The 27,139-nt window shown below is 45.2% G+C and overlaps 2 protein-coding genes across 2 annotated transcripts; both read right to left on the bottom strand.

Annotated features, from left to right (window-relative positions):
- Window positions 1-2,055: 2,055 nt before the first annotated feature.
- On the bottom strand, window positions 2,056-12,305 carry KCTD13 (potassium channel tetramerization domain containing 13). The gene is made up of 7 exons (XM_060255741.1): window positions 12,149-12,305; window positions 10,740-11,007; window positions 8,302-8,471; window positions 8,065-8,154; window positions 7,206-7,258; window positions 6,287-6,482; window positions 2,056-4,014 (listed from the first exon to the last, which is right to left on the bottom strand). Exons 2-7 carry the CDS (start codon window positions 10,999-11,001, stop codon window positions 3,772-3,774), a joined length of 1,014 nt encoding a protein of 337 aa, XP_060111724.1. The 5' UTR covers window positions 11,002-11,007; window positions 12,149-12,305; the 3' UTR covers window positions 2,056-3,771.
- A 4,468-nt stretch (window positions 12,306-16,773) lies between these two features.
- On the bottom strand, window positions 16,774-27,021 carry KIF22 (kinesin family member 22). The gene is made up of 14 exons (XM_060256809.1): window positions 26,971-27,021; window positions 24,730-24,873; window positions 23,840-24,045; window positions 23,214-23,341; window positions 22,933-23,081; window positions 22,223-22,663; window positions 21,974-22,126; window positions 20,728-20,834; window positions 20,369-20,546; window positions 19,813-19,921; window positions 19,651-19,727; window positions 18,448-18,663; window positions 17,656-17,715; window positions 16,774-16,931 (listed from the first exon to the last, which is right to left on the bottom strand). The coding sequence occupies exons 3-14, from the start codon at window positions 24,037-24,039 to the stop codon at window positions 16,887-16,889; spliced, it is 1,863 nt and encodes a 620-aa protein (XP_060112792.1). The 5' UTR covers window positions 24,040-24,045; window positions 24,730-24,873; window positions 26,971-27,021; the 3' UTR covers window positions 16,774-16,886.
- Between the last annotated feature and the right edge of the window lie 118 nt (window positions 27,022-27,139).

The raw sequence follows: 27,139 nt of genomic DNA, 5'->3' as shown, positions 1-27,139 counted from the left end.
CCCAGGCCCCAAGCACGCCCGCTCGCCCCTCCGGCTGCACTGCGGCCCCCTCGGCTCCGACCTCGCACCCGCCCTCCGCCGCTCTCAGGCCCAGGCTGCCCCCAAGCCCGCCCGGCACATTCACCCAGCCAGCCAGCCCCCGCCACGTGACCGTTCCCCCCTTTGGCCTCCTCGGGTCATGTGACTCGCTGAGCGCCGCGGCTTCCGGGGAGGGCACCCTCGCACATGATATGGCGTCCGTCATGTGACCTCGCCGGGATCATGTGGGCAACGGGACCCTCCCTCCCCCCTCCCATCCTGAGGTTAGAGAGAGTGGTTTGGGTGACGTCGTTAAAGAGGAGAGTGATTCGTTTTAAATTATCTTCCTTTAAGTCTCAATCTTAAGAGGCAGTGTAGACCGCCCTGAGCTGGATAGCCCAGGCAAAGCTGATCTCATCAGTGTCTCAGAAGACTGCAGCTTTATACCCCACCCTTCTCTCTGAACCAGACTCAGAGCGGCATACAATCGCCTATCTTTTCCCCCCACAACAGACACCCTGTGAGGTGGGTGGGGCTGAGAGGGCTCTCACAGCAGCTGCCCTTTCAAGGACAACTCCTATGATAGCTATGGCTAACCCAAGGCCATTCCAGCAGCTATAAATGGAGGAGTGGGAAATCAAACCAGGTTCTCCCAGATAAGAGTCTGCACACTTAACTGGCTTGGAAGCTAAAGAGGGTCAACTCTAGTTAGTACTTGGATGCGAGACTTCCCTGAAATACCCAGTCAGGAGGACAGGGGCAGGTTTTATTCAGCTGCCTCTCTGAATATCCTCCTGGCCCCTGGTAGGGGTCAGTCACCGGAGGTCAACATGACTTTCAGGTTTGTGCACGCACACACAAATATACAGGGATAAGTTTGCTGGTCAGTCCATTATACCCTATGGAGACCAGTCCCCTTAGGGTATAATGGAGAATCGATCCATGGGTATCTGGAGGGGGGCTGTTTTTTGAGGTAGAGGCACCAAATTTTCAGCATAGCATCTGGTGACCCTCCTAAAAAAACCCAAGTTTAAAAAAAAATGGACCAGGAAGTTCAATTCTGAGCTTCAAATAAGGTGCCCTCAGTCTCCATTTTTTCTAATGGAGGGAAGGCATTTAAAAGGCACATGATCCCTTTAACTGTGATGGCCAGGACACCCTTTGGGAGTTCTGTCATGCTTGTCACATCCTTGCTCCTGTCTCGACCCCTAAAGTCCCCAGATTTTTCCTGAGTCAGACCTGGCAACCCTAGAGTTAAGCCACCATCAAAACAGAGATATTGAGCCAACAAAGTAAAAACAAACCACGCACTGCCGTAAATCACTGTGCATTGCCCTATATTCTTTTCAAGACATTTTCTACTCATTTCTGTGCCAGGTCCCTCAGATCAAGTGCCATGTGAATGCCCATCTTCAAACAGCAACAGCTTCATTCAAGGCTTTCTGAAATGCATGCTAATCTGCTGTGAAGTATCAGCGGACAGCAACAAGACAAGGCCAATTTAACTCAATTAGAGCATTGGGCTTTCTGCTTTTCTTCCCTTAAGTGCAGCACTTCCCAGACAGCCACCCCTCCTCCACACCCATAGACATTCTCACTGTACTTCATGGGATCCAAAAGATGCACACAAGGAGGGTGGTACCGCTCTTCACTGATATAAGGCAGAGCTGGAGGGAACCAACAATCTAACACTTTAAACAAGGGGTCTGAGCTTTCTAGACCCTAATGAAAGCATGCCTATATGGTCACCATTTCCTTTCCTTCCCTGGAAGAGTCCATGGACATGGAGAGAAGAAAGCAAGGAGATGAACGGCTCGCAAGCTTTTATTGGGAAGGATTTGGCTCATGGGTTGCTAGGCACAGCTACATGGTTCTCTTCTCGCATTTAGTTGTCTGCTAGCGGAGAGGGCTAAAGCAAAAGATGGTCTGTAACCCACAAAAGATGTTTTCAGAAGCTGTTGAGGTTCATGGAAAAGCACTAAAGATCAGAATCCCGTATCTAGATCTCTCTTTGCAGTACAGAACAGGAACAGTAAGTACTCTTTTAAGCAGAAGCCTTTATTACAATAATTTAATAGAAAAAACAAAGTTGTTGTTTTTTAAATAAATTATACAAATACAAAAAAATACAATAATTAATGCAAGATTACCTCCTCCAGGGAGGAGAGGATGTACAGAAGGAGACAACAGGGAAAGGAAAATAACAGTACCATCTTCCCCACAGAAGTACCTTCACAGCCTTGAAGTGAAATGCAATGGTTCACTACACCTCCCCACCCATCAATAAGTAGAACAAACCATTCCCATCCAAGGGAACTGACTAAAGGGCCAGCTAGAACTCTCCAAAGGTTCCCCCCCCCCCCCATGAAGGAATATCCTATTCCCAAAGGAAAACAGAGAAGGGAAAGCATTCCTAGAGTAAGCTGCAGGAGTAAATATTCCCCCAGATGGAACATTAGGAGCATGTGACAGGGTGTGTGTGGAAATGAACGGCAGAATAACTCTATGCCCCAATACACTGTGGGAACAAACTGTTCGACCATGTTGCAGTGTTTGGAAATGATGCAAAGATGTCTACTGAACTCTGGGCTCAAAGCATTCTATCTCTTTTGAAGCCCAGCCATACCTTGTACTAGAGAGGACAGGAGAGACACATGCAGAGGGCAGTAGGGTTCAGCTCATACAACATCCACTGAGGGAGGGTCAAGGGAGAACATATATTTGACCCAGAGCAGTTTATATTAACCCAGCAAGTTAAGAACAGCTTTCTGGAAGCTTCTGATTAGCCCTACTCTAGTGGGAAGACTGAATCTGTGTCTGGAGTGTACCAACATGAGGATTTCTTTCTGGATGATTTCAAAGAGGATTTATCCTCCTTGGCTGACAGACTCAAATGAGGTAAGTTTTATAGTCCCAGTTATTCCAGCCCCATTCTATGTTAAAAAAACTAAAAATGACTCCCCCTAGAACAATTTAGGTCCTTTATCTTAAACCCAGGTGGCTTCATCCACACTGGGAACACCTATAAGTTAAAACCAGATGAACAACAAACAAACAAACATGTGTGTTCTTTAGGGGAGGACAGAATAAAAAAAATCTATTATGAGGTGTTGATCAGAAGTCAGAGAGCACAAGAAAGTTATATAAAATAGGTATACAAAAAAAGATTCTAGACACCTCTGACTAGGCAGCTGCTTGCCTCTGACCCTCAAGAAACTAGAGGTTAATGTTCCAAGTGGAATATGGGAAGTAGACTCCTCTGGTTTGTGCACACTGATCACACACTCCTATTTTTGTATTAATGCTTTTCTGTGGATCCCAAGAATCAGACTGTCTCTAGTCTGACAGGGCAATATTCTGGGTCTAAGACATTATGAATAACAAACAGGTCACTATCCAGACTTGAGAGGCATCTCAAGGATTATGAGACAAGAAGAGGACTGGTGCATATAAGGGAGAGTAAACAGCAAGAGAAAAAGGTCAGGCATTTAAGACTCATATTAAGGGCAGAAAAAGTAAAGTTGGAAAAAGCAAGGTGGACAAAGGTGTCAATTGTCACAATAAAGTCAGTGAGGGGCTCAGGAGGGGCGCAAAGTCAAGAGGAGAAAGGCAAGGCCGAGGAGAAGAGAGGCAAGGGCTAGAAAGGTTGCAAACACTCTTGAGAAGACCGTGGGGCAAGAGGTCAAAAGGAGGAAAACAGGGCCTCTTTTGGCACTAGATGGGCGGAGTGACAACAGTGGGATCAAGTGACAATCAGTCCTTGAAAACAGCCTGGTGACCATGAGGACGCTCGTCGTGCATAATATGCCTGCGGACATGAATGCGCCGGACACGGTGCTCCCGCCCGTCTTCGTCATCACCTGCGCGGAGGAGGCCTCCGCCTCCACCTGCCACCCCGCCTGTTGCTTCCAGCAGGGCCTTATCCGGCACCCTTGGTGTCTCATAGATCAGGATGTTCAGGGTCTCCTCAAAGATCCTTGCCTCAGGGAACTCCACCTGTACACAAGAGAATGTGAAGTTACACAAGGTGTGAGTGGTCAGATTTGACATGGAATTCCAGGGTAAAATCCTAACACAGATTCACTAAGGCTTGGGCCATGTCATTGATATTCTGTTTAACCTCAAATACTAGATGTGAAGATATTAAAAAACAAACAAACCACTGACAAACTCTGGAGAAAGGGAAGATTTGACAAAATAAAATGAAACGGAGCTAGTTTAAGCTAGGTGGAAGGACTGGAATTGGGCCTAGGAGACCTGAGCTTGAATTCCATCTTATCATTGTGTGACCTGGCACAAGTAGTTCAGGCACATTCCCCAAGCCCAACTAGGAAATGGTAGTAGTAATAATAATAATAATAATAATATTTTATTTTTATATCCCGCCCTCCCCGCCAGGCGGGCTCAGGGCGGCTAACAGACATGGGAGTCCCATGATTCACATAAAACAACATGAACAATTTAAATATATCAATTACAAATAAGTTATTTAAAATAGGTAAAATATATAAAATAGGTGCTAAAATGCTGTAATCATAATGTACACAAGACGGCTAGATGTCCGCTCGTTGGGTTAATCAGGTTCTATCTCGAAAGCCAGCTGGAAAAGAAATGTTTTGCAAGCCCTGCGGAATTGGTTCAGGTCCCGCAGGGCTCGCACCATCTCTGGAAGGTCGTTCCACCAACGAGGGGCTATCACCGAGAAGGCCTGCTCCCTAGTAGCCTTCAACCTAACTTCTCTTGGCCCAGGGATTGTTAGTAAGTTCTGAGAACTAGACCTCAGTGCTCTCTGGGGCACATATGGGGAGAGGCGGTCCTTTAGGTAGGCAGGTCCTCGGCCATATAGGGCTTTAAAGGTGATAACCAGCACCTTATAGCAAACACGGTATACAACCGGCAGCCAATGCAGATTCCGCAGCCCAGGCCGCGCAGGCTCCCACCATGGTAGTCCCTCCAGCAGCCTGGCCGCCGCGTTCTGGACTACCTGAAGTCTCCGTGTTCGGTACAAGGGCAGCCCCATGTAGAGGGCATTGCAGTAGTCTAACCTCGAAGTGACCGTTGCGTGGATCACAGTTGCTAGGTTGGTGCGCTCCAAGAAGGGAGCCAACTGCCTCGCCCTCTTAAGATGGAAGAAGGCAGATCTAGCAGTGGCGGCCACCTGGGCCTCCATTGATAAGGAGGACTCCAGTAGCACTCCCAGGCTCTTGACTTTGCGCACTGGTACCAGTGGCGCACCGTCAAAGGCCGGTAAAGTAATCTCCCCTCCTGGTCCACCGCGGCCCACGCAAAGGACCTCAGTCTTCGCCGGATTCAACTTCAGCCCGCTCAGCCTGAGCCAGTCAGCCACGGCTTGTAATGCCCGGTCCAAATTTGCAGGGACATCACCAGCCCGGTCGCCCATCAGTAGATAGAGCTGGGTGTCATCCGCATATTGATGACAACCCAGCCCGTACCTCCGTGCAATCTGGGCAAGGGGGCGCATAAAGATGTTAAACAGCATCGGGGAGAGAACTGCTCCCTGAGGCACTCCACAATGAAGTGGGTACCTCTGAGACAGCTCCCCCCCAATTGCCACCCTTTGTCCCCGACCATCAAGAAAGGAGGAGAGCCACTGTAAGGCTAGCCCCCGAATTCCTGCGTCGGCGAGGCGGCGGGTCAGCAGCCGATGGTCGACCATATCGAACGCAGCCGATAGGTCTAGCAACAGCAATACCGCCGAGCCGCCTCGATCCAGTTGTCGTCGGAGGTCATCCATGAGGGCGACCAGGACTGTTTCTGTCCCACCCCAATACCAATACCAACCCAAAGAAAATGAGAACATTTATCCTAATCCTTATAAATAGGAATACAGAAATAATTCTAGCTGCATGGAAAGTCTAAAAAGCAAAATCATCCACACCTCAATACTGCAACAAGCCAAACAACAAAAACGATGGACCATAGCAAGTCCATCAACTGGGGTGGAGGCCTCATAAAATTTGACATGGTTGCAGGCAGACAAAATAAACTAAGAGATTGTACATTTCTTGGAATACATTAACTAAATTTAAACTGTTTTTTAAAAATGCTGATCTCTTCAAAAGGTTTGCTTTTTGTACCTACTCATGGATTTGTGGGACAGCTTATAAAGCTTTAATCTACCCAACACTAATTCAAATAAAGAGAGGGGTCCTATTAAGAGTTCCAGTTATCAACTGGAAAAGCAAGTGCTCTCTCTTACTACAAACTGAGTACTTGAGATGGCAAGGAACAATACACGGTGAGTTACCTTAGTCTGTTTCTTCTCAGTGGCGTACACGATAGAGGTGCAACAGACTTCGGCGATCTTGCGGCCCTGCCCATAGAAAGACCAGCAGCAGATCTCGTCTCCCAGGACATCTTTGATGAAGAGCACCCGTCCGTTGAACCGCAGAGCGAGTTTGTCAAAGAGTTCAATGTTCTTCAGCAAGTTGTCATCGGAGTTACTAGATGAGGGTGAGGAAGAGAGAGAACAGGGATGAGGGCAGAAAATTTCTTGGTAAGTCTCCAAGCTGCACCATTACCAGCAAAAACGTGAGAATATCTGCTGTGGATAAACAGGAGATGCAAGAAATACACCAAATTCTCCCACAAAACAAAATTACTCGGATAAATGACTAGGGACTGTGGTCTGCACTACTGCGTGCAATTGTGTGCTCTAAGTTGGCTCCTGCCATGTAATCTTTGCATCACTTAACATGTCACTTAATATTCCATTGGCTGGCCCTATGCTATGGTACCATCTCTGCTGTAATATGAATTTTACTCTATCTCCTGTTTTAGACTCTCAGTTTATATAACGTGCCCAACTGAGCCGCTATTTATAACTTATTACGCTTTAACAAATTGTATTGATTACATTGATTTGGTTTTTAACTGTTGTTTTATACTGTTTTTAGAATGGTGTGATCTACCCTGAGCCCGTTTTGGGAAAGGGTAAAATATAAATTGCCTAAATAAATAAATATATTAATATTTATACTGTGCTTTACTTCAGTTCTATCTTTTAGATTTTTTTGGTTGGTTCCGGACTTCTACAACCTTAATAGTCCTACATTGTTTCTTGAAAGCTACATTTTGTTGATTGTAATGAACCACTCTGTATAATCTGTCTTGAGCCCCAGTGCAAAAGTTGGACTATAAATAATGTAAATAAAAATGTGCCTTACCTTGTATACGAATACTTGTTGTTGCTTCTGTTATGCAGCAATTTCACCACAGGCTAAGCAAAGGAGAGAAAAACACACAGATAAAGGAAACACAGCAGACGTTTCCTAAAAGAAAGCAAAGGAGAGTGGTTTCTGTTCCTTTACTACTGCTGTGTTTTGAGCTTGCTGCATGCAAGTTGTTTTTTAGCCTCCTGTTTTGCTAACCAGCCAAGCTGCTGGGGTCTCACAAAACCTGCACCTTGCCCACTCTTCAAGGCAAGGGATACACCACTGCAGGAGTCCCCCACCTTTCTGAGCCTGAGGGCAACTATGCAATTCTGAAATACAGTGGTGGGCACAACCAGGCAATGGATGCCAAATGAGGCAGAGCCAGCCAGAAAATGTCAGTAACATTAGTAGTAACTCTTTAACATTTTTGGCAGAAGCTCTGCTTAACAGGACATCATTTAAAATGAGCATACAATTAAAAATATTTTCTTGCATGCACACAGCTTACCTTCAGTCACACGGTGAAGATCCTTGAGTTGTGGTGGCAGGCGCCACCAAAATATCATCTTAGAAGTCTCTGTAGCCAATCAGATTTCTAATGGGCAATCAGAAGCCCAGCTGTACAAATGCACACCTGTCCCACCCACTTTTTAGCAGGCCCCAGGAAAGGTGTCAGTGGGTGCTACATTGGGGACCCCTAAGCTATGCCTAAATGGATGGAGACATATTGGACAGCTTCCCATGCTATCTGTTCTTCAGCAAAACTGCTGTGTTGGTCCCGAATATACAAGCCCAGCAAGCTCCCCTTCTCTGCACTGACAAACACAACCTTCCTGGGACTCCACCCCACACAATTCCACAACTGCTTTACCTTGGAACAACTTGAGATGATCTGCTGCTCTTCCTTTGGAGACGTCACCATGGGGATGTGGCAGAGAGGGTCAAAGGCTTCGCTCTTTTGCTGAGCAGGGAAGGGGGAAAAAAGAGAAAGACATGCAAGTTGCGCACTGCAGCCTCATTAGGCGACTCAGAAGCTGCTGTTCTGCCCTTTAAAAACACAGCATGAGATTCTAAACTTCCTGTGATTTCTTAGCAGGGAGATGCTCACCTGGAGTGCCAGCTGGCAGTCCTCCACTAAGCCTTGAATCAGGTAGTAGCGGGCCTCAGACAGCACCTCTTCCAACTCCCGCTGGGACTCGGGGAGAGACACTGAACCGTCTCGCAAGTAATTCAGGATGGTTCCAAAATGGCGCCCACTTCTATCAATCAAGATCCAGCCTGGCAAGAGCAAATGGATGTTTATAGACCCACCAGAAGAGGAGTGGAGAACAGCAACAAGAAGGCATCCCTGTTTCACATCCGGCTTAAGATTGCTTGGTTTTGTAGTAGACTAAGAGAAAGAAAACTCAAATATTACTATTTCTATAGTTAATTCTGCTTATGATGTTGCAAAAACAATCCTACATATAACTAGCAATACTCCAGTTAACTGTTTTATATTATTAGTCATAGTTACATTCTGTGTGTCTGTTGCCACAGTTTTTGGCTTGTACCATTAAGAATGACATTCTGAAGGGCAAATGATAAAACTGGCACAGAACTTGGTGGGGGGGGGTGGATTTAAAGAAGTACCTGACCTTTCGTCTCTGAAATACAAAATTTCAACTGCATTTGAACTATGATAGGAAGAATCTCTTTGTTACAGAGCTTCTGCTATGAAGTTCAAGGGATAATTCTGTTTTTCAAAATAGCTGAACATAAGACTAGCGTTTGCCTGCATAAATTTGTCAGTGAAATCAACAGGCAGGAGATTCAGGATAGGCAGAAGAAACAACTCCTTCATCCAACATTCACTAACACAAAACAGTGAGGAGCACTAGCTTAGGGAGTTTTAAAATTCCCCAACACATGGATTGGAAATATTCATCGAGGACAGTTCTATCAATGGCTATCTGCCATAATGGCCAAAGGCTCCATGTTCAGAGCCAGTAGACCTCTGAATACCAGTCACTGGTGGGGTGGGGACGAAGGGGAAGCCTAGGCCTTAGCATTAAACCTGTGGTCCTTCCTGGGTTACTGGAGCTGGCCACTGTATGAAAAATCATGTTGAACAAAATGGACCTTTGGTTTCATTTAGCTTTGCTAAACCTACTTGCTTCTGTAACCATGAAACTACCTTACTCCGAATCAGACCACCAGCCTATAAAAGTCATTATTGTCTACTCAGGCTGGCAGTGGCTTTCCAGGTTCTCAGGCAAAGGTTTCACATCACCTTGTAGCTAGTTCTTTTTTTACACTGGAGATGCTGGGTACCTTCTGCATGCAAAGCAGAGGTCCTTCCACTGAGCCAGAGCCCCTCCCCTGATTAATGTCTGCTCCTGAACTTTATGAACTGCAATACTGCCAGAATGCCATACACAGCCAATGTGATCTTCAGATCTTGTCCTCTAAATATGACCTCTTAAAAAAGCCAATGCTCATATTCCCACTGGCAAAATTTAAACTGAATGCTCAGGGAATGTATCAAGGTTTTGTTTATGTTTTTTTCCTAGTTATTCTGGGTCCTGTGTGCATTGCTCTATGAAGTGCTAAGTACACAGATGACTCATTGTAAATAATTACAAGCCTTCGGGACTGCATAGGCTATAAATTAAAATAAAGGAATGCCATGGGACAGAGGGAAACCAGCTGGTAAGAGACAAGAGGAAAGGAACAGCGGCTGAGCCCTTCCTGCCTCTCAGAAAAAGACTGATCAGTAAAGGAAAAAATTAAGCCAGGCTTCCTGCCATTCGCTGGATAATTAGGACCTAATTTCCAACAAGAGCCATGTCAAAGATGGTCAGCTGGTCTTTTGGTCACTGGAACAAGGCATCAACAGCCAAGATTGCTTCTTGGGTATTCAGGGGGGAAATATTTTTCTTGATTTTTCTCATCTTATTTTCATCCAGATATTCCATATAAGACTTCTCAGAACAGCCTTACAATACCCACAAAGAATGTAAAACAAATCCATTATTTAAAAAATCACCCACTGAAATATTTCAGCAACAATCACATACCAAAAAGACTTCAAAAATATCAGGAGGCGACTTGTCACAAAAACCCTTGTGCTCTTACCTAGATTTCAGCTTCAAAATCTTCATGGTTATTTGAAAAAATCAGGGAACAACATTACCCAACAATCTTTAACTTTATGAATTTGAAGCTATAAATATTTACTTAACCCATCTAGATGGGAAACAGTTCAGAGTTACATCTGAATATGTAAAATGAATAGTGGAAGTTTATAAGAAAAAATTTCTCCAACCCATCAAAGCTTTCATGTGTGTGCAGAGAACCCAGAAGTTGTTTGGTTAAAACCTGAAATGTTTATAGTTCTCCCTCTGCCATACTGGACAGCAGATGTGATTCACAGAGCGGGCTCCATTTTGCAACTAAGTGGAGTTCCTGCCTGGCCTCTACACTTTATTTACTTAAGATAGCTTACTGGCTTTCCTGTCCCACAAACCAGCTACAGGGTGGAGCAAACAAACAATTAAGAAATACCTTCACTATCCGTCAGCACTTCCATCCTGCCACTGAACATGGCCTTCAGCATGGTGTCTTGCTTGGTGAGGGTCTGCACGGTGGTGTAATGGAGGGACCCTCCTACGTTCAGTTTCACATACTTGCTGCTGGGGTTCAGAGGTTTGAGATCAAAGGTTGCACCTGCTACCCCACCCCCGCCATCCCGGCGCTGCTGGGTTGGGACCAGTGGAGCACAGGCCTCAGGAGGTGGGACCGAGTCTGCTGTGGCTTCGGCTGACATCACCACCTGTGGAAAGAGAAAAGACAGAGCGATCTTCAGTATCAGGCTTTCTACAGAATGCAGGGCCTTTTGCCTCAGAGACTCTTCTGAGTCAAAAATTTTCAAAAATTGGAGGGGGGGAATCTAAAAAAGTACTTGAAGCATCTGGGGCAATTTCATAATGATTTAATCTTCTGTTGCTGTTTCAATGGCATCCCCCCCACACACACAACCCTATCTTCTTATCACATCCAGTCTTCTGTTTTAAATTGGGCTTTTTGTGTAGCAGGAACTCCTCTGCATATTAGGCCACACTCCTCTTATGTAGCCAATCCTCCAAGAGCTTACAGGGCTCTTCTAACAGAGCCTACTTGTAAGCTCTTAAGAGGATTGGCTACATCAGGGGTGTGTGGCCTAATATGCAAAGGAGCTCCTGCTACCAAAAAAAGCCCCGGTTTTAAACCCCCTAAACATGAACAGGATCACTTCCATATTCTGTACATCCCCTAACCCTAAATTCAATCCAGAGGGGCAGTCATGTTAGTAATAACTTTCATAAGTCCGAGATCAGAATTCTAACTCACAAAATGCCACGCTAGAATAACTTTCATTTGCCTCTAAGGTGCCGCTGGAGCACTGTTTAGTTTTTACACACACAATTGACACTGGGAGCTAGTAAGACAGCAGTAATATTGGTAGAATACTACTAACATGATCCAAGCAAGAGACCAGCACTTGTATTCACTTCCACACTTTCTGCCTCTCCCCTGCAAACTTATCCTTGGTGATCATTTCCTCCTACTCCAGCCCAGTCACCCGCAGCTCTTCCTTTGTGCTTCTAGCCCAAGGATGTTTCCCCATCTTTCTCACCTCCAGCTAGTGGTACCCAAATTTACAGTTACTGCAATGTTTGTACACCAGCTTTCGCTACCAACACCACCCAAATGGCTGATAAGAATCCCACCCCAGTACCCAAATCAGTTCCACCTGAGCTCTTATCCGAGGCTCCCTTTTTAAGTTCAGAGTCCCCTTGGACCTTTCTTTCCCCCCTCACTCATAGCTTTTTATCCTCCTCCCCCCCCCCCCGTCTTCTGAGCTACCCCCCCCTTCGAGGCTAGTTTCTCACAGCCCTTTGCCCCCCCCGCCCATCCCCCCTCAATGTACTCACCTCCCCAAAGGGGGTGGGGTGGGCTCAGCCCAAGCCCCTCCCCTTTAGCCCCGCCTGGACCCAGGGCCCAGCGACCCGCTAGGACGTCGAAGCTCAAGAGAAAGAGGCACCGAGTTACTACGCATGCGCTTCCCAGCCCTCAGCCCCGCCGTACGGGTACCAGCAATATCCGGGTACCCGCCCGCCTTAAGCAAGACAACGCACCGACAAGTCTTCCTCCTCCTCCCCAGGGGAGGGGTGAGAGCGGACATCAGGCTGGCGCCTGCGCAGGTCCTGCAGGAAAGGATGCGAGGCGGGAAGCGAGGGGGAGAGTTCAAGGAAAAGCGCGCGCGCATAAGCCTTTAAGACCGACGGTTGGTCTGCCGTAAACTTGTGGGGTGGTCCCGCTCCTAGAAGGCCTTAGGGGATTATTAAAACCGGGCGTGAGGGGTGGAGGCGCTGCTGCAGAAGAAGAAACCGGAGTCGGGTTTGGATGGGCACCTTTTTCTGCCCCTACCTTCGACGTGTCTCTCCAGAGGCATCATTTTGGCGAGCAGCCAACAAGCCCCGCCGCGCTGCCTCCGGTGCTCCTGGTTTCCTTGTTGTAGAAGGCGGTTCAGAGTCTTTGGAGGGAAAGCCAAAGAGCCCTTTTAAAAGACAGACTGTCGAAAGCTTATATATCATTCCCAAGTCTTGTTGGTCTCTAAGGTGCTACTGGACTCGAATCTGTGTGATCTGGTAGTTTGTTGGAATTGATGCTTTGACAAGATACCTGTGTAGAATCTCTCCCCCCCCCAAAAAAAATCATATTTATAGCCCGACTTTCTCACGACTCAAGGCGGACTACACAGAATAAATAAATACAGCCAATAGAGTGGGACGTCCAGTAGACCAGGGATTCCCGGTAAGGACCCAAGAGGCTGCGGGGCCACTCCTTCCTTCTGACCACCCCTGCCTTTTCTATTGCTCTTGCACATTTTGGAAACTTACTGACCCTAGAAATAGTATCTTCCGTGTCATACATTGGTTGGCATTCTGCCCCCCCCCCCATCTATGCGCATTGATTAGTAGACATCAGGACATGCTTGGTATTTTTTTAACTAGAGTGAATTTTCTTAGAACCAAAAATGGATTGGAAGGAAACTGGGTGTGTGCTTCAAAGGCTGGAATGTAATCTCAGTATGCAGGATGTAGGAATGCCATTTGCCCCTTTTAATGTGATGCTCAGTTTCTCCAAAACATCTGGTTGGGTTCTACAGAAAATAGAATAGGGAACTAGATGGGTGCCAAGGTCATAGTTTGCCCAGGGCACCATAAATCTTTGGGCCCATATAGGTCACCATTTCAAATTTTTAAAATACATTTTTCATTCACAACAAAAAAAAAGATAGAAATTCTGCATTACTGCAGTTTCACACAATCATGTTTGGTGTAGAACATGAATCTAAATAGGAAGATAGACCATCATTCATATCTATATTATGTTATAACTAACTGCATTTTCTGTCAAAATTCTTGAGCCTATCTTTATTACATACATGTTACAAATATATACTTTTAATTTATATTCTATTATTTTTTCATCTCTTCTTTTCTAATATCTCATCACTATGAGTATGCATAGCTTAGTTATACAATTTGATCATTCTGTACTTTATCATTCATCTCTTCTTATAATCCTTAAACTATTCAACCCTGGTTTTGATCTATATAGGCAAAAAATACATTAAATTTTTCTTGAAATTCTCTGGTCTAATGTGCAAGTGGAATGTTAGTTTTGCCATATTAAATACATCCAGACTTGTAGGCTACCATACCGAAAACGCTGGGAACCACTGCAGCAAGCAGAACAAGCGTGATGTAGAAATCTGGAAACCAACCAGAGGTGAAGTACAGCATAACCATGCAAATATGACACATTAAATCCGCAGTCTCTAATGTGATGCCCTTGGACACCATGGTGCCTGCCAAAACCTTTACTGGTACCCAATGTCAAGTCTTTTTTACTGCCTATTATTTACTGTCTATGCCTAGTGTATGTATCTGAAGGAATGTGTGGATAGAATTGAAAGCTAAGCTTCTGTGTCTTCTGGGAGTGGGAAACAAGGTCCAACAAGCCGCAAGGTCATGCCTCCTACCTGAGAATGTTATCTACTGGTTGGGCTTTGTAGTAATGGTGAGAGTCATGATTTGTAACCCGAGTTTGAATTGTTTGTTCACCCAAAATGAGGCGTGCTTTTAACTGCTTGTAGTGAACTATATAACCTTTGCCATTTTGAACCAAGTTCATTTCAACACTGGCCCAGTGTTGTGAGCATCTAGTATGACCTCCTATTAAAAGCTCATCTGAAAGTATGGAGAGTCTCTTTATTTGAAGGAACCTAGGGACTTGAGTGTTTTTTGACAAGTATTTTTTGAAAATGAGTGGGTGCAGTTTAGGTGAGGCTTTTGCCCAGCATGGCTTCTGGTTGGCTGTGCTCACCACAGGCTCAAAAAAGTTGGGGACCCCTGAATTTACAATTACATAGAAAATCAGCTTATAGCAACAGATACTATAAGCAGTGGTATAGTCTGCAATCCCTCACCCTATAACCCAAGTATCTTAGGCCATAAGAATGCAGTCACTAATCTTCAGGAATAGAGATGGTGCTTTAATGATTAAAGAACCTTCATTCCAGCATAAATGCTTGTGGACCACCTCTTCAGATTCTAAGGAAGACTTAGTAGTTTTCTGATTCCTTCAGCTACCCCCCCTGCACATAACTTTAGTAGGACTTAATATCTTAAATTTGTAGCTTACTGTTTGGAAGAGTGTTTGTATTTGTCAGAATGCATCTTCTTTGGAAAGATTCTGAATTGATTCCTTAGAATACTGTACTCTTCATTGTTTCTATCTGTGGGAGGGGCTTGAGTTTTCAGGGTGAGACTCAGCTGGTATTTTGTATGTGGAGGAACTGATAAAACTGATATTTGGTGGTTTCCAAAGTCCATGCTAAATCTCATTACGTTTTGTGGAATGTTTTCAATCCATACTGCTTGTAGTAGTTATTATAATGTCAGTTCAGTGTTTTATTCCAGCCCACTATGGGGAGGGCGTGACATAAATCTAATAAAAAATAACAATTAACATTTTAATCCGTTGGTAGTAGCTCAGGCTAGCCCCATCTCTGAAGCTAAGCAGTTTGCCCCTGGTTAAGAATTTGGATGGGAGACCATCAAATGGAGGCATTTTGTGAATGAAGGCAGTAAAATCATTTCTGAACATCTCTTGCTTTGAAAACCTTACGGTGTCACCATAACTTGGCTGTGACTTGATGGCACTTTGCACACACACACAATACCGTTACAGATGAAGTCCTGCACCACTAAGAAATTTAAGCCACACCTTTCTCAGCCTTTTAAAGGCCTCTCCTCATATTCATACGATGCCTGAGATGAATTAGATGTACTGTGGCACAAGTATTCATGGATTAGCATTCACTTTTCAACAGGATGAGAATGGCCCTATTAAATTTGCCCATAAAAGTGATGCTCGTACTGCTTCTGCATGTTGTCATTCTGGCTGACAGCCATGTGTTCTCCATGAAACAGCCATCTTGCATTTTTATTCTACCGTACCTCCAAGAGATCTGCTTTACCCTCACAAGCCTGTGAGGCAGGTTAGACTGAGAGTGACAGGCCCAAAGCCACCCAGTGAGCATCAGGAGCATCTGAATCCTGGTCCTGGACACACTAACTGCACTCCTACATTGGTTTGTTATGTAATGGTTTTTGGTGCAGTTTTGGAAGTCCAGGCTGTTTCCAATAAATCCTTTCCTGTCCCTTTGCAGAGAGCGATGCGAGCAGGGTGTAGAATTACCAAGTTGGCAGCAGCAAAACTTGTCACTGTATATGCATATACAAGAATCTATATCAACCTGAGTTTGTTACAGCCAAAAGCCAGTGGGCTGTAATGGTTCTAGTGGCAGGCTAGGATCTGAGAGACCCACATTTGAATCTCTACACTGCTTTGGGAAATTGCTGAGTCACTTTGGGCCAGTTGAACTCTTTCAGCCTAACCTTCCTGACAAAGTTGTTGGAATAAATCAAGAAGCTATAAAGGTGGTGTATAAATGAAATAAATTAAAAACATCCTAGACACCCTTGAACTATACATGATGCAGCCCATGCTTGGGCCTAAATGGTTACAAACATGCTTGCCATGCTAAGTATCCTGATCTAAATATCTAGGAGTGATGAAGTGTCCACTTATCCTTTTGAAGACCATTCACACTGTTACTTTACAAGCTTTTCTTCTTGTAAAAGCAGATCCCCTCTTCTCCATCTGCCTCCCCCATTACGGTATTCTATTATTTTTCTTTCAGCTACTGAAGGAAGTAGAACAGGAGCTCACTTTTGTCCTAAACATTTAACTTTGCCAGATCTCAGACTGTGTAGTTGATACCACAACTGCTCGTCTTTGGTTACAGTATTCCTTATGGAAATCAACAAGGATTTATTTACTTTGCATGGTTAAACAGCTAGCTGATAAGGTCAGAGAATGTTACTTTAGGCTATGTTTCCCCCCTTTTGTATTGAGTTTTATGTTTTTATAGTAATGAATACTGTTTTGAATTACATATAGAAGGGACTGGAGGATGAGATGATAAATGTATAAGAATTTTGTATTTCACTTTGATTCATTTAAATGCACGAACATTAATTTAAACCCAGTACATTATTAATAAAAATCAAGGCGCAGAAGTACTGGATTGCACAATCAGTTTAGCGACTGAAGGTCACCTAGGCTGCTCAGGATGTTTGCCTGGAAAAGAAGGGTGGAAAGAAAGAGGAAAGGAAAACAGGGATGTTAAAATAGTTTCTTATTCTTTCAGAACTTCTCATGTACATGTCACATGACTTCTAATGCAAAGTGATCCTCCCCAGCTCCCATTTCTGAACTCCCCTTCATCTTCTAATACAAATCCTCAAGCTGTTTTGGAGCAGCAATGTAAGTGGCGACTCAGGAGGGGCCAGTACAAACTGCATCCTGGTGGTGCAGTGTGTAAATTGGAACTTATTGCCCATTTCTGCTTTCAGGCTGTCAGATGTGCCACTTATGACCTCTTTGTGCTAGCCTCTCTGCTACAGGACGTCTCGGAAGGGACAAAGAGGTTGATGAGGGAACTCCAGCCTGTTTAGCCTTTCCTACCCAGGATTATCCAGGTTGCAACATACTCCTTTGGGGACCCCAAATTAGCCCACTCATTTTGCAGCTGTAAGAGCATTCCAGTTGTCAGAACTACATAGGGGTTGCTGGGACAAGAAAAAGTAAAATGTGAACAATGGTGCAATCTAGATTCTATCGAAAATTCCTGGGGAAAAAACGTATATTTCCACAGAACAGGACTGAACCCAAGGGATACTGCCTTCAAAATCTATTTCTTAAGTCGAACAAATTGCTTATACATAATATGATGTACTCAAACACAGCGCTGCCTTCCCCCCCACCCCCTTAACCATTCATATAAACAGAACCAAATACACACCTTTATAAAGGAAACTGCTTGCTTGGCAGAGACCCCTTCAACTTTTTCAAAGTCTTCTACCTAGGGAGAGATGCAATGGCATGATACAGCTGCCAAATCACAGAGATGGACATATCTAAAAACCAAGCAAGGCATAAGAACACAGAATGAGGCACACCTAGAACATACAATTGGGTTTGGATCAGTGACACTACCGGAAAGTGAAGAATATGATCTCATGCAAAAGGCTGTGGGTATGAAGGTCCATTGTCGTCCCAGAACTCATTGAACTGGACAACTTTAACAGTTATAAATCTCCTCTAAATGGAAGAAACCGTTCTGGAACAAGCATCTAATTTCTTCCACAGCTGAGCATGAGTCAACATATTCAAGGCTGCCCAGAAGATTGAGTTGAATCCAGTTCTCCCTTGATCAAGACCAGCTCTGCCTATCAGACCACGCTGGCTCCCTAGTTTTGGGCTATATCTTCTATCCCACCCCCTTCCTCAATGGATCTCAGGGCAGTGTACGTAGTTCTCTGTTTTCACAACCTGTGAGGTGTTAGGTTAGAAAAAGTAACTAAATCAGGGTCACCCAATGAATTGAAGTTCTGAACCCAGGTCTTGCTGATCTAATACTTTCCTCCTACTGTACCACACCAGCTTTCAAAGCAGTGAGTCAGGACCGTATTACCTGTTATGGCAACAGACCAAAGTCCACATAATGTTTTCTGTGGGAACAGCTATTCTCCTCCCAACACAACAGCTTAATTGTCAGGAGAAAGGATGCACACTCTCTGCAGCATCTACTCACCTTCTGAAATGACCCATGGAGTTTTCTCCAGGCCACAATGTCCCGAGCCTTCTTTTTGCCAATCCGGTGCAGAGCCATAAGGTCTTTTTCTGAGCCCGTGTTCAGGAGGGCCAAGATGTTTTCTTTGCCACGAGCCAGCAAATCAGGACGCAAAGCCATCTCCCATTCAGCGGGAGCCTCATTTTCACAGCCAGAGACCGAAGTCTGTTCAATCAGCTAAAGGAGAAGGTAGTGAGATGTTACACTGTCTTCTTTGGATCACTTCCTGAGCTGACCTCTTGCTACACATCTCAGAAACTCGTGAATGGATTTACACCAATGAGGAGTGCTGGAAAAAAACTTCCCTGAAAGACTTTTTTTTTTTTTTAACTGGAGGGTCTTGGAGTTAGATCTGTAAGGTATGGTATGGCAGGGCAAATGGCACTATTGGGAACTAACTCCCCGCTTCTGATTGCATTTTATTGGCTTTGGATTGATCCATACCATATTGCCCCGACCTGGATGGCCCAGGCTAGCCTGATCTTGGCAGATCTTGGAACCTAAGCAGGATCAACTCTGGCTAGGATTTGGATGGGAGGCTGCCAAGGAAGTCCAAGGTTACTGTGTAGAAGCAGGCAATGGCAAAGCACCTCTGGTCATCTCTTGCCTTGAAAACCCTGTGGGGTTGCCATCAGTCGGCTGCAACTTGATGGCTCTTGCCACCACTGCTGTATTTTATTTTTGTCATAAACCACACTGGAGACTGTTTAGTTCCAAAGCAGCCCATAAACACACAAAAGTAAACAAATGGTCTTTCCTGTTGTTAGGGGTGTTTGAGGGCATGTTCCTCATTCATGCAGAAAGAGGAGGCTGCTCCGCCGTGCTGGTGAACACTCTGTATTACGAACACGGGCTAGACCACACCTCCAGATTCTCTGCAGCACGCTGGCTCTGTCAGCAAGACAACGTACAGGGCTCAAAAACTACTGGTTCAGAACTCCCTTCCCATGTATGGAGCACTAAATCCAGTCTCTATTAAAAAGGTGTCAGATAGCTGAGCAAGGGGCATGATTGGCTTTGATTAGCATCTGTTCTGCTTTGGTTTGACATTTCCCAAACTATCCTTCTTCCTGGCTTTGTTTTCCACCCAGCCTCAGCTTTAAGCATTTCATTCTGCTTACCACAACTGTCCCAACCTCCCCATACCCCCTCATGCACACAGACCTTCCTCTTCTGTCCTCTCTTCTTCTGTTGTATGATGGTCACAGTGACGTCTTCTTGAGTCTTCTCAGGTGTCTGCACTGGACAGAAAAAGAGGGGATGGAGCTTGGATCTTGTAAGAAAGAGGAGAAAGGATCTAGATGCAGGACTTTCAAGTATGCTTACCTCTCTGGAGGGGCAATACCACAGCCTTTTTGGGGGGGTTGGCAACTAACTGGGGAGCAGGTCCAGGCTTTATATTCTGAGCAGCTTTGGCCTCCATCTCCTGGAGAGCCTGCAGAGAGAGAGAGAGAGAGAGAGGTCAAGTAGAATCAGGGATGCTTCCAGCAGGTTCACATCCTAGTGTGCTGTGATGATCCAGAGATTAAACCCACCTGTCCCCCACCTCATCCTTTTGTGTGGGTAAGGTGGAAGGTGCCAGAGACTAGCAAGGACCTTGGAAAATACATTGGCATTGATTTTTACTTGTTAACAGCCCTGCACACTATGATGAGGGGTTCAGGCTGCAGGTTTTGGAAGTGCTTCCATGAAAACACAAAGTTATAATTTAGTTTTTAAAAATTGGTTAAACAGAGTAATATATCGACGGGAATGTGATTTTATGACATACACACATGAGATAATTATTGCAAAAAAAACCCATGATGGAACACTGAGGAGAAAGGAGATCTCTGAGCTACACTAATACACGCTCCTGTAGAAGGAAAGGAAAGAGCCTCACCTTCAGTTTCTGCTTTGTCTCCTCCAGCTGCTTCACAAGGCGCTGCCGCTCCCTGCGGGGAGTGTTGAGAAGGGGCGGCCCGAAACTCCCATGACTTGCATGCTCTTTCTCCAAGGCCTCCAGGTGCAAGAGCCGTTTGGCCACAGCCGGCTTCAGATTCTCCAGAGGTATCAAGGCACTGGTGGGGGGGGGGGGGGGAGGGAGAAGACTCACAGGTTCTTTATCATGCCTCGGCCACAACTTCTACCACACCAGCCAAAGCCATGTTCCTTCTCAGTTAAATGGTGCCCTCCTGAAGCAGCCAGACTCCGATCACGCTGCAAACACAACCCTCTTTGCTAAAAGACCTGGCGCCTGACCTGAGTGGCTTCTCTTCCAGTTGGGGTTGATGGTCCTCTTCGAGGCAGGGTCTCTTTGCCTCTGGCTCAGCATCCTTGGAGTCTGCACGAGGTCTCTTGGCTGCTGCAGAGGGCGAGAAAGGGCTGAATGTGGAAGATTCTAGGACCATCGTTTCATCTTTACCCTGAACCTCTCCTGCTTTAACATAATTTTTATTTTTTTAAATGCACAATACAATGTTAAATCACATTTTTCTCATTTTCAAACAACACCCTCAGTGACCCTGATCATCGGTACAATGTTATAAATAAAAAAGTTAAAATTTGCTGATATATATTGCTTAATTAACATTGCCTCTTGACCATTACTCATTTCCATCCTCCTATTTAATGTAAAAGTGAGGCACAATTGTACAAGTCTGATGTATTTAAGTCCTGTCTCCAAAATTCAAAACAAGACTTCCAGGCATTAGCAGAAAACATATGCTCTTTTAGTACTACTGTTTCACAAATAAAGTTTTGACAATTTTGATAGTTTTGCAACACATCATACTTTTTGAATCCAAGATTTGATTGTGAAATGTTTCCTAGATTTCCAGTTTTGCACTAATGGCAATTTTGCAACTGCCATATCAAGTATCATCTTTATCCTGACTTCTGGACAATAGGCATTAATGAGTCCAAGTAATAACCCCTTGAGATCTAAAGGGAAGACACTTCTCATTATATGATAAATTTCTGTTAAGAATCTTAGACCAAAATGTTTTCATCATTGGACATTTCCAAAATGTGTAAGTTCAGCTGCCTTTTCTCCACATTTCTAAGATGCAGATTGCTACGTAAGATACATCTTATATGTGATGATAAATATTTTTATTTATTTACTTTATGAGATGTATATCCCGCCCTCACCCTCAAGTACTAGTTACAGATGATCTTGTTAAGCATCATTCCCTTCCTTATATATATTGCTGTAGCAGCAGAAGAGGAGAAAATGCTTGCCATTCTTTTTCATTAATTACTTCACCAATCATCTGTTGCCATTTATTTGCAAAATTACATTTTGATATTTCCAGAACCAGAGATAAACAGCCATATACGGCAATTCCTTTCCTTAATTTATTTATTATATATTTCTTATGTACTATATTCTCAAACTCTTTGAATTCTCCCCCCCCTTTTTTTTTTGCTCTAGGGAACCCAATAATTTTAGCTTCCTCTCTGCAGGACTTCTGTTAAAACTTAATAGGTCCCACTTTTCCTTACCCATATCTGGCAGGGTTTCCTGTGTGAAGGGCTTATTCACCACTTGCTTTGACTTGGCAGCAAAGTTGAGGCTCGTGAGGGTGTCAAAGTAGAATCTCTTCTCAGGGGCGATGTTCGTTATGATCATGCTGTGTGCACTGCCACCCAGGGAATCCTAGAGAGACAGAAAGAGCATGTATCTAGGCGAAACTTGCCACTTCCTTGCCCCAATGACAATAAGATGCACTAGCCTTCCAGAGAACCCAACTACCTGCAACAGGCGAGTAAGTTTGCTGTCTCTGTAGGGCACCCGAGGCAGCCCCTGGTTGAGGGCATCCACCACCTTGCTAAGCACGAAGAGCGAAGTGTTGATGGCTCCGCTCTCCTTCAGGCGCACGCCTTTGTTTCCCGTCCGCCGGTTATCCTCCGATCCAGCCAAGTCAATAAGGCACAATTTGGCTGCCCTGCGTGCGTAGGGGGGCCAGCCCTGGGTCTGTCTCACCCAAACCAGCAGCACAGCATGGCTGCGGCTGGAACGCTGGTTCAGCTGTGTGGATGCCACTGTCCTGTTGGCGCTGGCGGGCAGAAAGAAGCTCTCGAAGTCAGAGAAGCTGGTGATCTCCTTCTGTGTCAGGCCAGGCACCAGGATGTGGTGGTTGTGGTCCTCCCGGATTGGCAGGTCGCGGCGGGAGGGCTCTAGGAGATCAAGCACCTGAAGAACGACAACATGGATAGCTAGTCCCAGGAGGGAGCGCCAGTCGCATCAGCAGCCTTTGACAAAGCACTAACAGGAGAGCTCGACCAGAAGTGATGCTGGCATCTCTTGTTGCAAGCCAAAAGACAATGCTTTTCCCATAATGCCCAGCTCCTCCCTCCCCCATCTTGTTCTACGCCAGCTTCTCCCCAAACCTCCTCTCCCAGTTCTTCCTCCCCTCTATGCTTCACTTCTCGCTCATATAGCTCTAGTTCATCATCAATTACCTTCTCTTGGTAGATTTCCAGGTAGGACATGGAAACAGAGTAGTTCCACTCGTCCCCCGTGGCATTCCTCGTCATCTGCAAGAGATCCCGAAGCGCTCGTGGTATTACCCCAGGCTGATCTGGAGTCCCCAACATGGTGTGTGTTTTACCTGCCGTTTTGATGAAAAAAGAGGTGGGGGGAGGAGAGAAAAATTCAAAGAAGAATTCTGGGTCAGTTCCCAGTCCCAGCCCACTTCTCCTCCAGGTTGGTTGTGTCCATTTGCCCCCTTTTCAATATTCACCTGCTCCAGTAGGCCCGTAAGCCAGGATGCTGGCATTCTGCCCCTCCAGCAGATGGCACAGGATAGGCTGAACTGATCCCATGTAGATATCCCATTGAGTGGCTTTTTCACCATAAAAGGCATCGAACCTGACCAAAAAGAAGGCATGCTTGCAGGCCACTGACTTTTCTGGAAAACCAGTTGTTTCTACAATAGGGAGAGGCAACTTGAGGTCACATCCAGCCCTCAAGTGCTTCCCCAGAATAGCCGTAACATCTAAAGAATCTTCCCCTGCAGAGAGACACCATTGTGCACTTTGGCACTTTCTCCCAAACCCAGATACAGCAAATGACTCTTTGGGGTTCCTCACTCACAGTGCAAATAGCAACAGAGGTCCTGGGAGAGTTCTTCCCTTATGTTACTCATTCATGTGTAAAACAAGACAGAGGCAAATGGTTGCAAGCAGGAAAGTACCTAACGGGGCATGGGTCCATGGCCCTGCTTTCACTGGGTGGGTGGCACAAGAGCACTGAAGAGCCCTTGAGTGAATCATAGAGTTGGAAGGGACCTCCAGGGTAATCTAGTGGGAACACCTTGCCAGCCTTCACTTGGGTCTCCAGTCCTCCTGACTCCTCTGCCCAACTCACCGGTACTTCATCGTCTCCATCTCATTTCTCCAGTTGAGGATCTCCAGTGAGTGGGAATCCACACCTCGTACACAGGGGGCATCCTGACCCTGCCCAGTTCCCACGCCAGGCCGCAGTCGCACACAAACCCGCACTCGGGTGTGTCCTTTAACAGGAACTCGGCGGAACTCAGCTTGACTTAGTCGTTGGCTGGTCGTCATGAATACCTATGATGAGAAAAAGTCCGCGGTTAGACAGAATGGCAACTGTCAACCCAGCCCTGTGCCCAAAGAAACATTTAATGGGTTTTCAATTGTGATCTCTACATTTCTGTGAAACTGGAAACTTCTGTCAATGTTAGACTTGGGAAGTACCAGCAGCCATTTGGAGTTTCACAGCCCTGCTGTTTATAACTAGCCAGATACTAGGATAATAGATATATGCTCTAGCCTCATCCAGACTCAGTCTCCATCCACACATTCCCAATCGTATTCAAATCACTTGCTAATCAAGAGGTATCAAAGCTAGGTGCCCGATCCAAGTCACTAGCTTACTTAGGGGCATACCTAAGATAAACCTCCTATCATACCTCATGAGGTATGGTACCACAACCGAAATGTAATTTTATTTTGACAGGAAAATCTTCTTAATTTGGATTTTATGCCACTTTTCAGCATGAAAAGGTTCCCTCTGGGCATATTATGGCTTATGTAAAATAACAGTTATAACATAAAACTATTTACAGATAAAACTAAGCTGATACAACACACTGATTCACACATTAGGTGCCCGATCCAAGTCACTAGCTTACTTAGGGGCATAAATAGACATGAAGTCATTAGAGTAAGCAGACAGGCAAAACAACCATACTACCATAAAAATGCATATAGTCAACAATGATTAAAAAGCACCTTTGAAGTTCAAAATATGGAAACTGTGAGATTTGCTGTCAGGGTATACAGCAGGGGTGGCCAAACTTGCTTAACATAAGAGCCAAGTAGAATAAACATCAGATGCTTGCGAGCCTCAAGTCATGAACATCAGATGTTTGAGAGCTGCAAGACAGGAGGGAAGGGAAGCGAGGGAAAATGTAAAACAACAGTTATAACATAAATGTATTTTCCAGGCCGCCGGCAGGCTGGCTCAGAGAAGTGATTTAAAGAGAGAAATGCCTTCTCCAAGCTGGCCGATGGCGTGGTGGTGGCTTTGAGAGCCACACAATATGTGTGAAAGAGCCACATGTGGCTCCTGAGCCACAGTTTGGCCACCCCTGGTATATAGTGAAGATACTATTGGTTTTGTTTATTTTACAAAGGGATTAGACCAAGGATGGCCAAACTGTGGCTCAAGAGCCACACAAGGCTCTTTCACACATATTCTCAAAGCCCCCACCACCGTCAGCTGGCTTGGAGAAGGCATTTAAAGTTGCTTTCTTTCCACCTCTCCCTCCCCCAAATCTATTTGCCTTCCTCCCAGCTCTCAAACATCTGACATTTATTATATGCAGCTCTTACATTAAGCAAGTTTAGCCAGCCCTGGATTAGACAGATTCATGGAGGAAAGATCCAGCAGTCAGTACTTGCCATGATGACTAAAGGCAACCTTCATATCCCTAGGCAACAGACCTCTAAAACTTAGTTTATTATAGTGAAACAGGAAAAAAAATAATTGCTTTGCATTTGATCATTTGGATTGAATTTATATATTATTTATTTATTGGATTTTTTACCCCACTCTCCCCACAAGCGCCAAATGAGACTGGGGGTGGCTCAACTAGCCTGAGGTGCCGATTGAAAAGAATATGGTATAACAAAGGTCTGATACTGCTCAGTACTTATATGTGAGCCCTAAATCACACTGCCCTAAATCACACTGAATTCCATAATGGAGGAAACGTAGAATATAAAAGATATTAGTCACCAAGAGACTGGGAGAAACTGTGGTTGGAAAGAATCACTGGGTGCCAGTGATTCTTTCCAACCACATTAAACCAAGGGAGAAAGAATGTGGTTGGAAAGAATCACTGGCACCCCACTGCTGTCCAAATCCCCTCCCATTCTGGAGTCACATCAGTTTGCAGTGAGATCGTAGGTCTCAGAAGGTCCCAGTTTCAATCCCTGGCATCCTCCCTGAAGAAAGGGCCGCAGAGCTGGTGATGTGAAAGATCTCCAGTCACTGCCAGGGTAGGAGTTAGCAAATGTTTGATTCATGCAGTATCCTGTGTTCAGTCTAGTTTTAATCGATTTACTAAGTAGTATTTTCCTGGCTACCTAGAGAGTTCCCCAAGTAGGTGGAGACCCCTGACCTGTCTATGAATAGCCCTGTTACATGGCTCTCTTCACTCATACAAGAGCCACAATATTCACTATTCAATAGTAATACCCACTTAAATATTTATACCCCACAGTGGGAACCCAAAATAGCTTACAACAGTGTTCTTTTCTCCATTTTGGCTTCACAACCACCCTGCGAGCTAGATCAGGCCAAGTGAGTGACTGGCTCAAAATCCCCCTGGCAGCTTTTGCATCAGAGTGGCAAATCTTAACCTGGATGTCCCTATGATCAGCAAACAACACCAGCCCCATCTATATAGTGCTTCCAACACCCAGAGCCATTTACAGATACACATTGGGCACGTTCATACTACACTAAATAATACGTTTTGCAACTGGATTTTTTTGCTACTTACATAGTAAGAATCCAGTTGCAAAACACATTGTTTAGCATAGAGTGAACATCCATTTTCCTTTTCTGTAGAGGAATCCGAAGGATCTAAGCCATTCCTTCAGATACCAACCCTTACCATCCCACAGGTAGCACCTAGATACAGTTACTACTCGGAAGCAAAGTCCTTTTAGGCTCTAGGGTTGCAATCTCCACTTTGGGAAATTAATGAAGATTTTGGGGTGGAGCCTTGGGAGGGCGGGGTTTGGAAAAGGAAAGAACCTCAGTGGAATATAATGGCCTCTCAAGGTGTCCGTTTCTCCAGGGGAACTGATCCTGCGGGGTTTGGAGATCAGTTGCAATTCCGGGAGATCGCCAGTCCCCCTCCCTGGAGGTTGACAACCCTACTTTTAGCTCAACAGAGCTGACTGCCGCGAGGAAGGCAGGAGGATGTAAATCCCTCTAGATCCCTCCATGCAGCCACTCACCAGCTTCGTCGACCCAAAGAGACTGACGCACAAAGAAACGTTGAGAAACTCTTCAAGCTCCGTTTGTATTTGGCGCTAAGCCCGCCCTATCCACCCGCAGCCAGCCAATGGACAAGGAAAGCGCGTGCGCAGTGCCACCCGCCAGATGCGCTTGCGCGTGGGTAGCCAG

Source organism: Heteronotia binoei, chromosome 15 (genome assembly GCF_032191835.1).
Source record: "Heteronotia binoei isolate CCM8104 ecotype False Entrance Well chromosome 15, APGP_CSIRO_Hbin_v1, whole genome shotgun sequence".
Lineage (NCBI taxonomy): Eukaryota > Metazoa > Chordata > Lepidosauria > Squamata > Gekkonidae > Heteronotia > Heteronotia binoei.
Note: the sequence above shows the minus strand (reverse complement) of the source record. Positions and strands in the feature narration are given on the sequence as shown.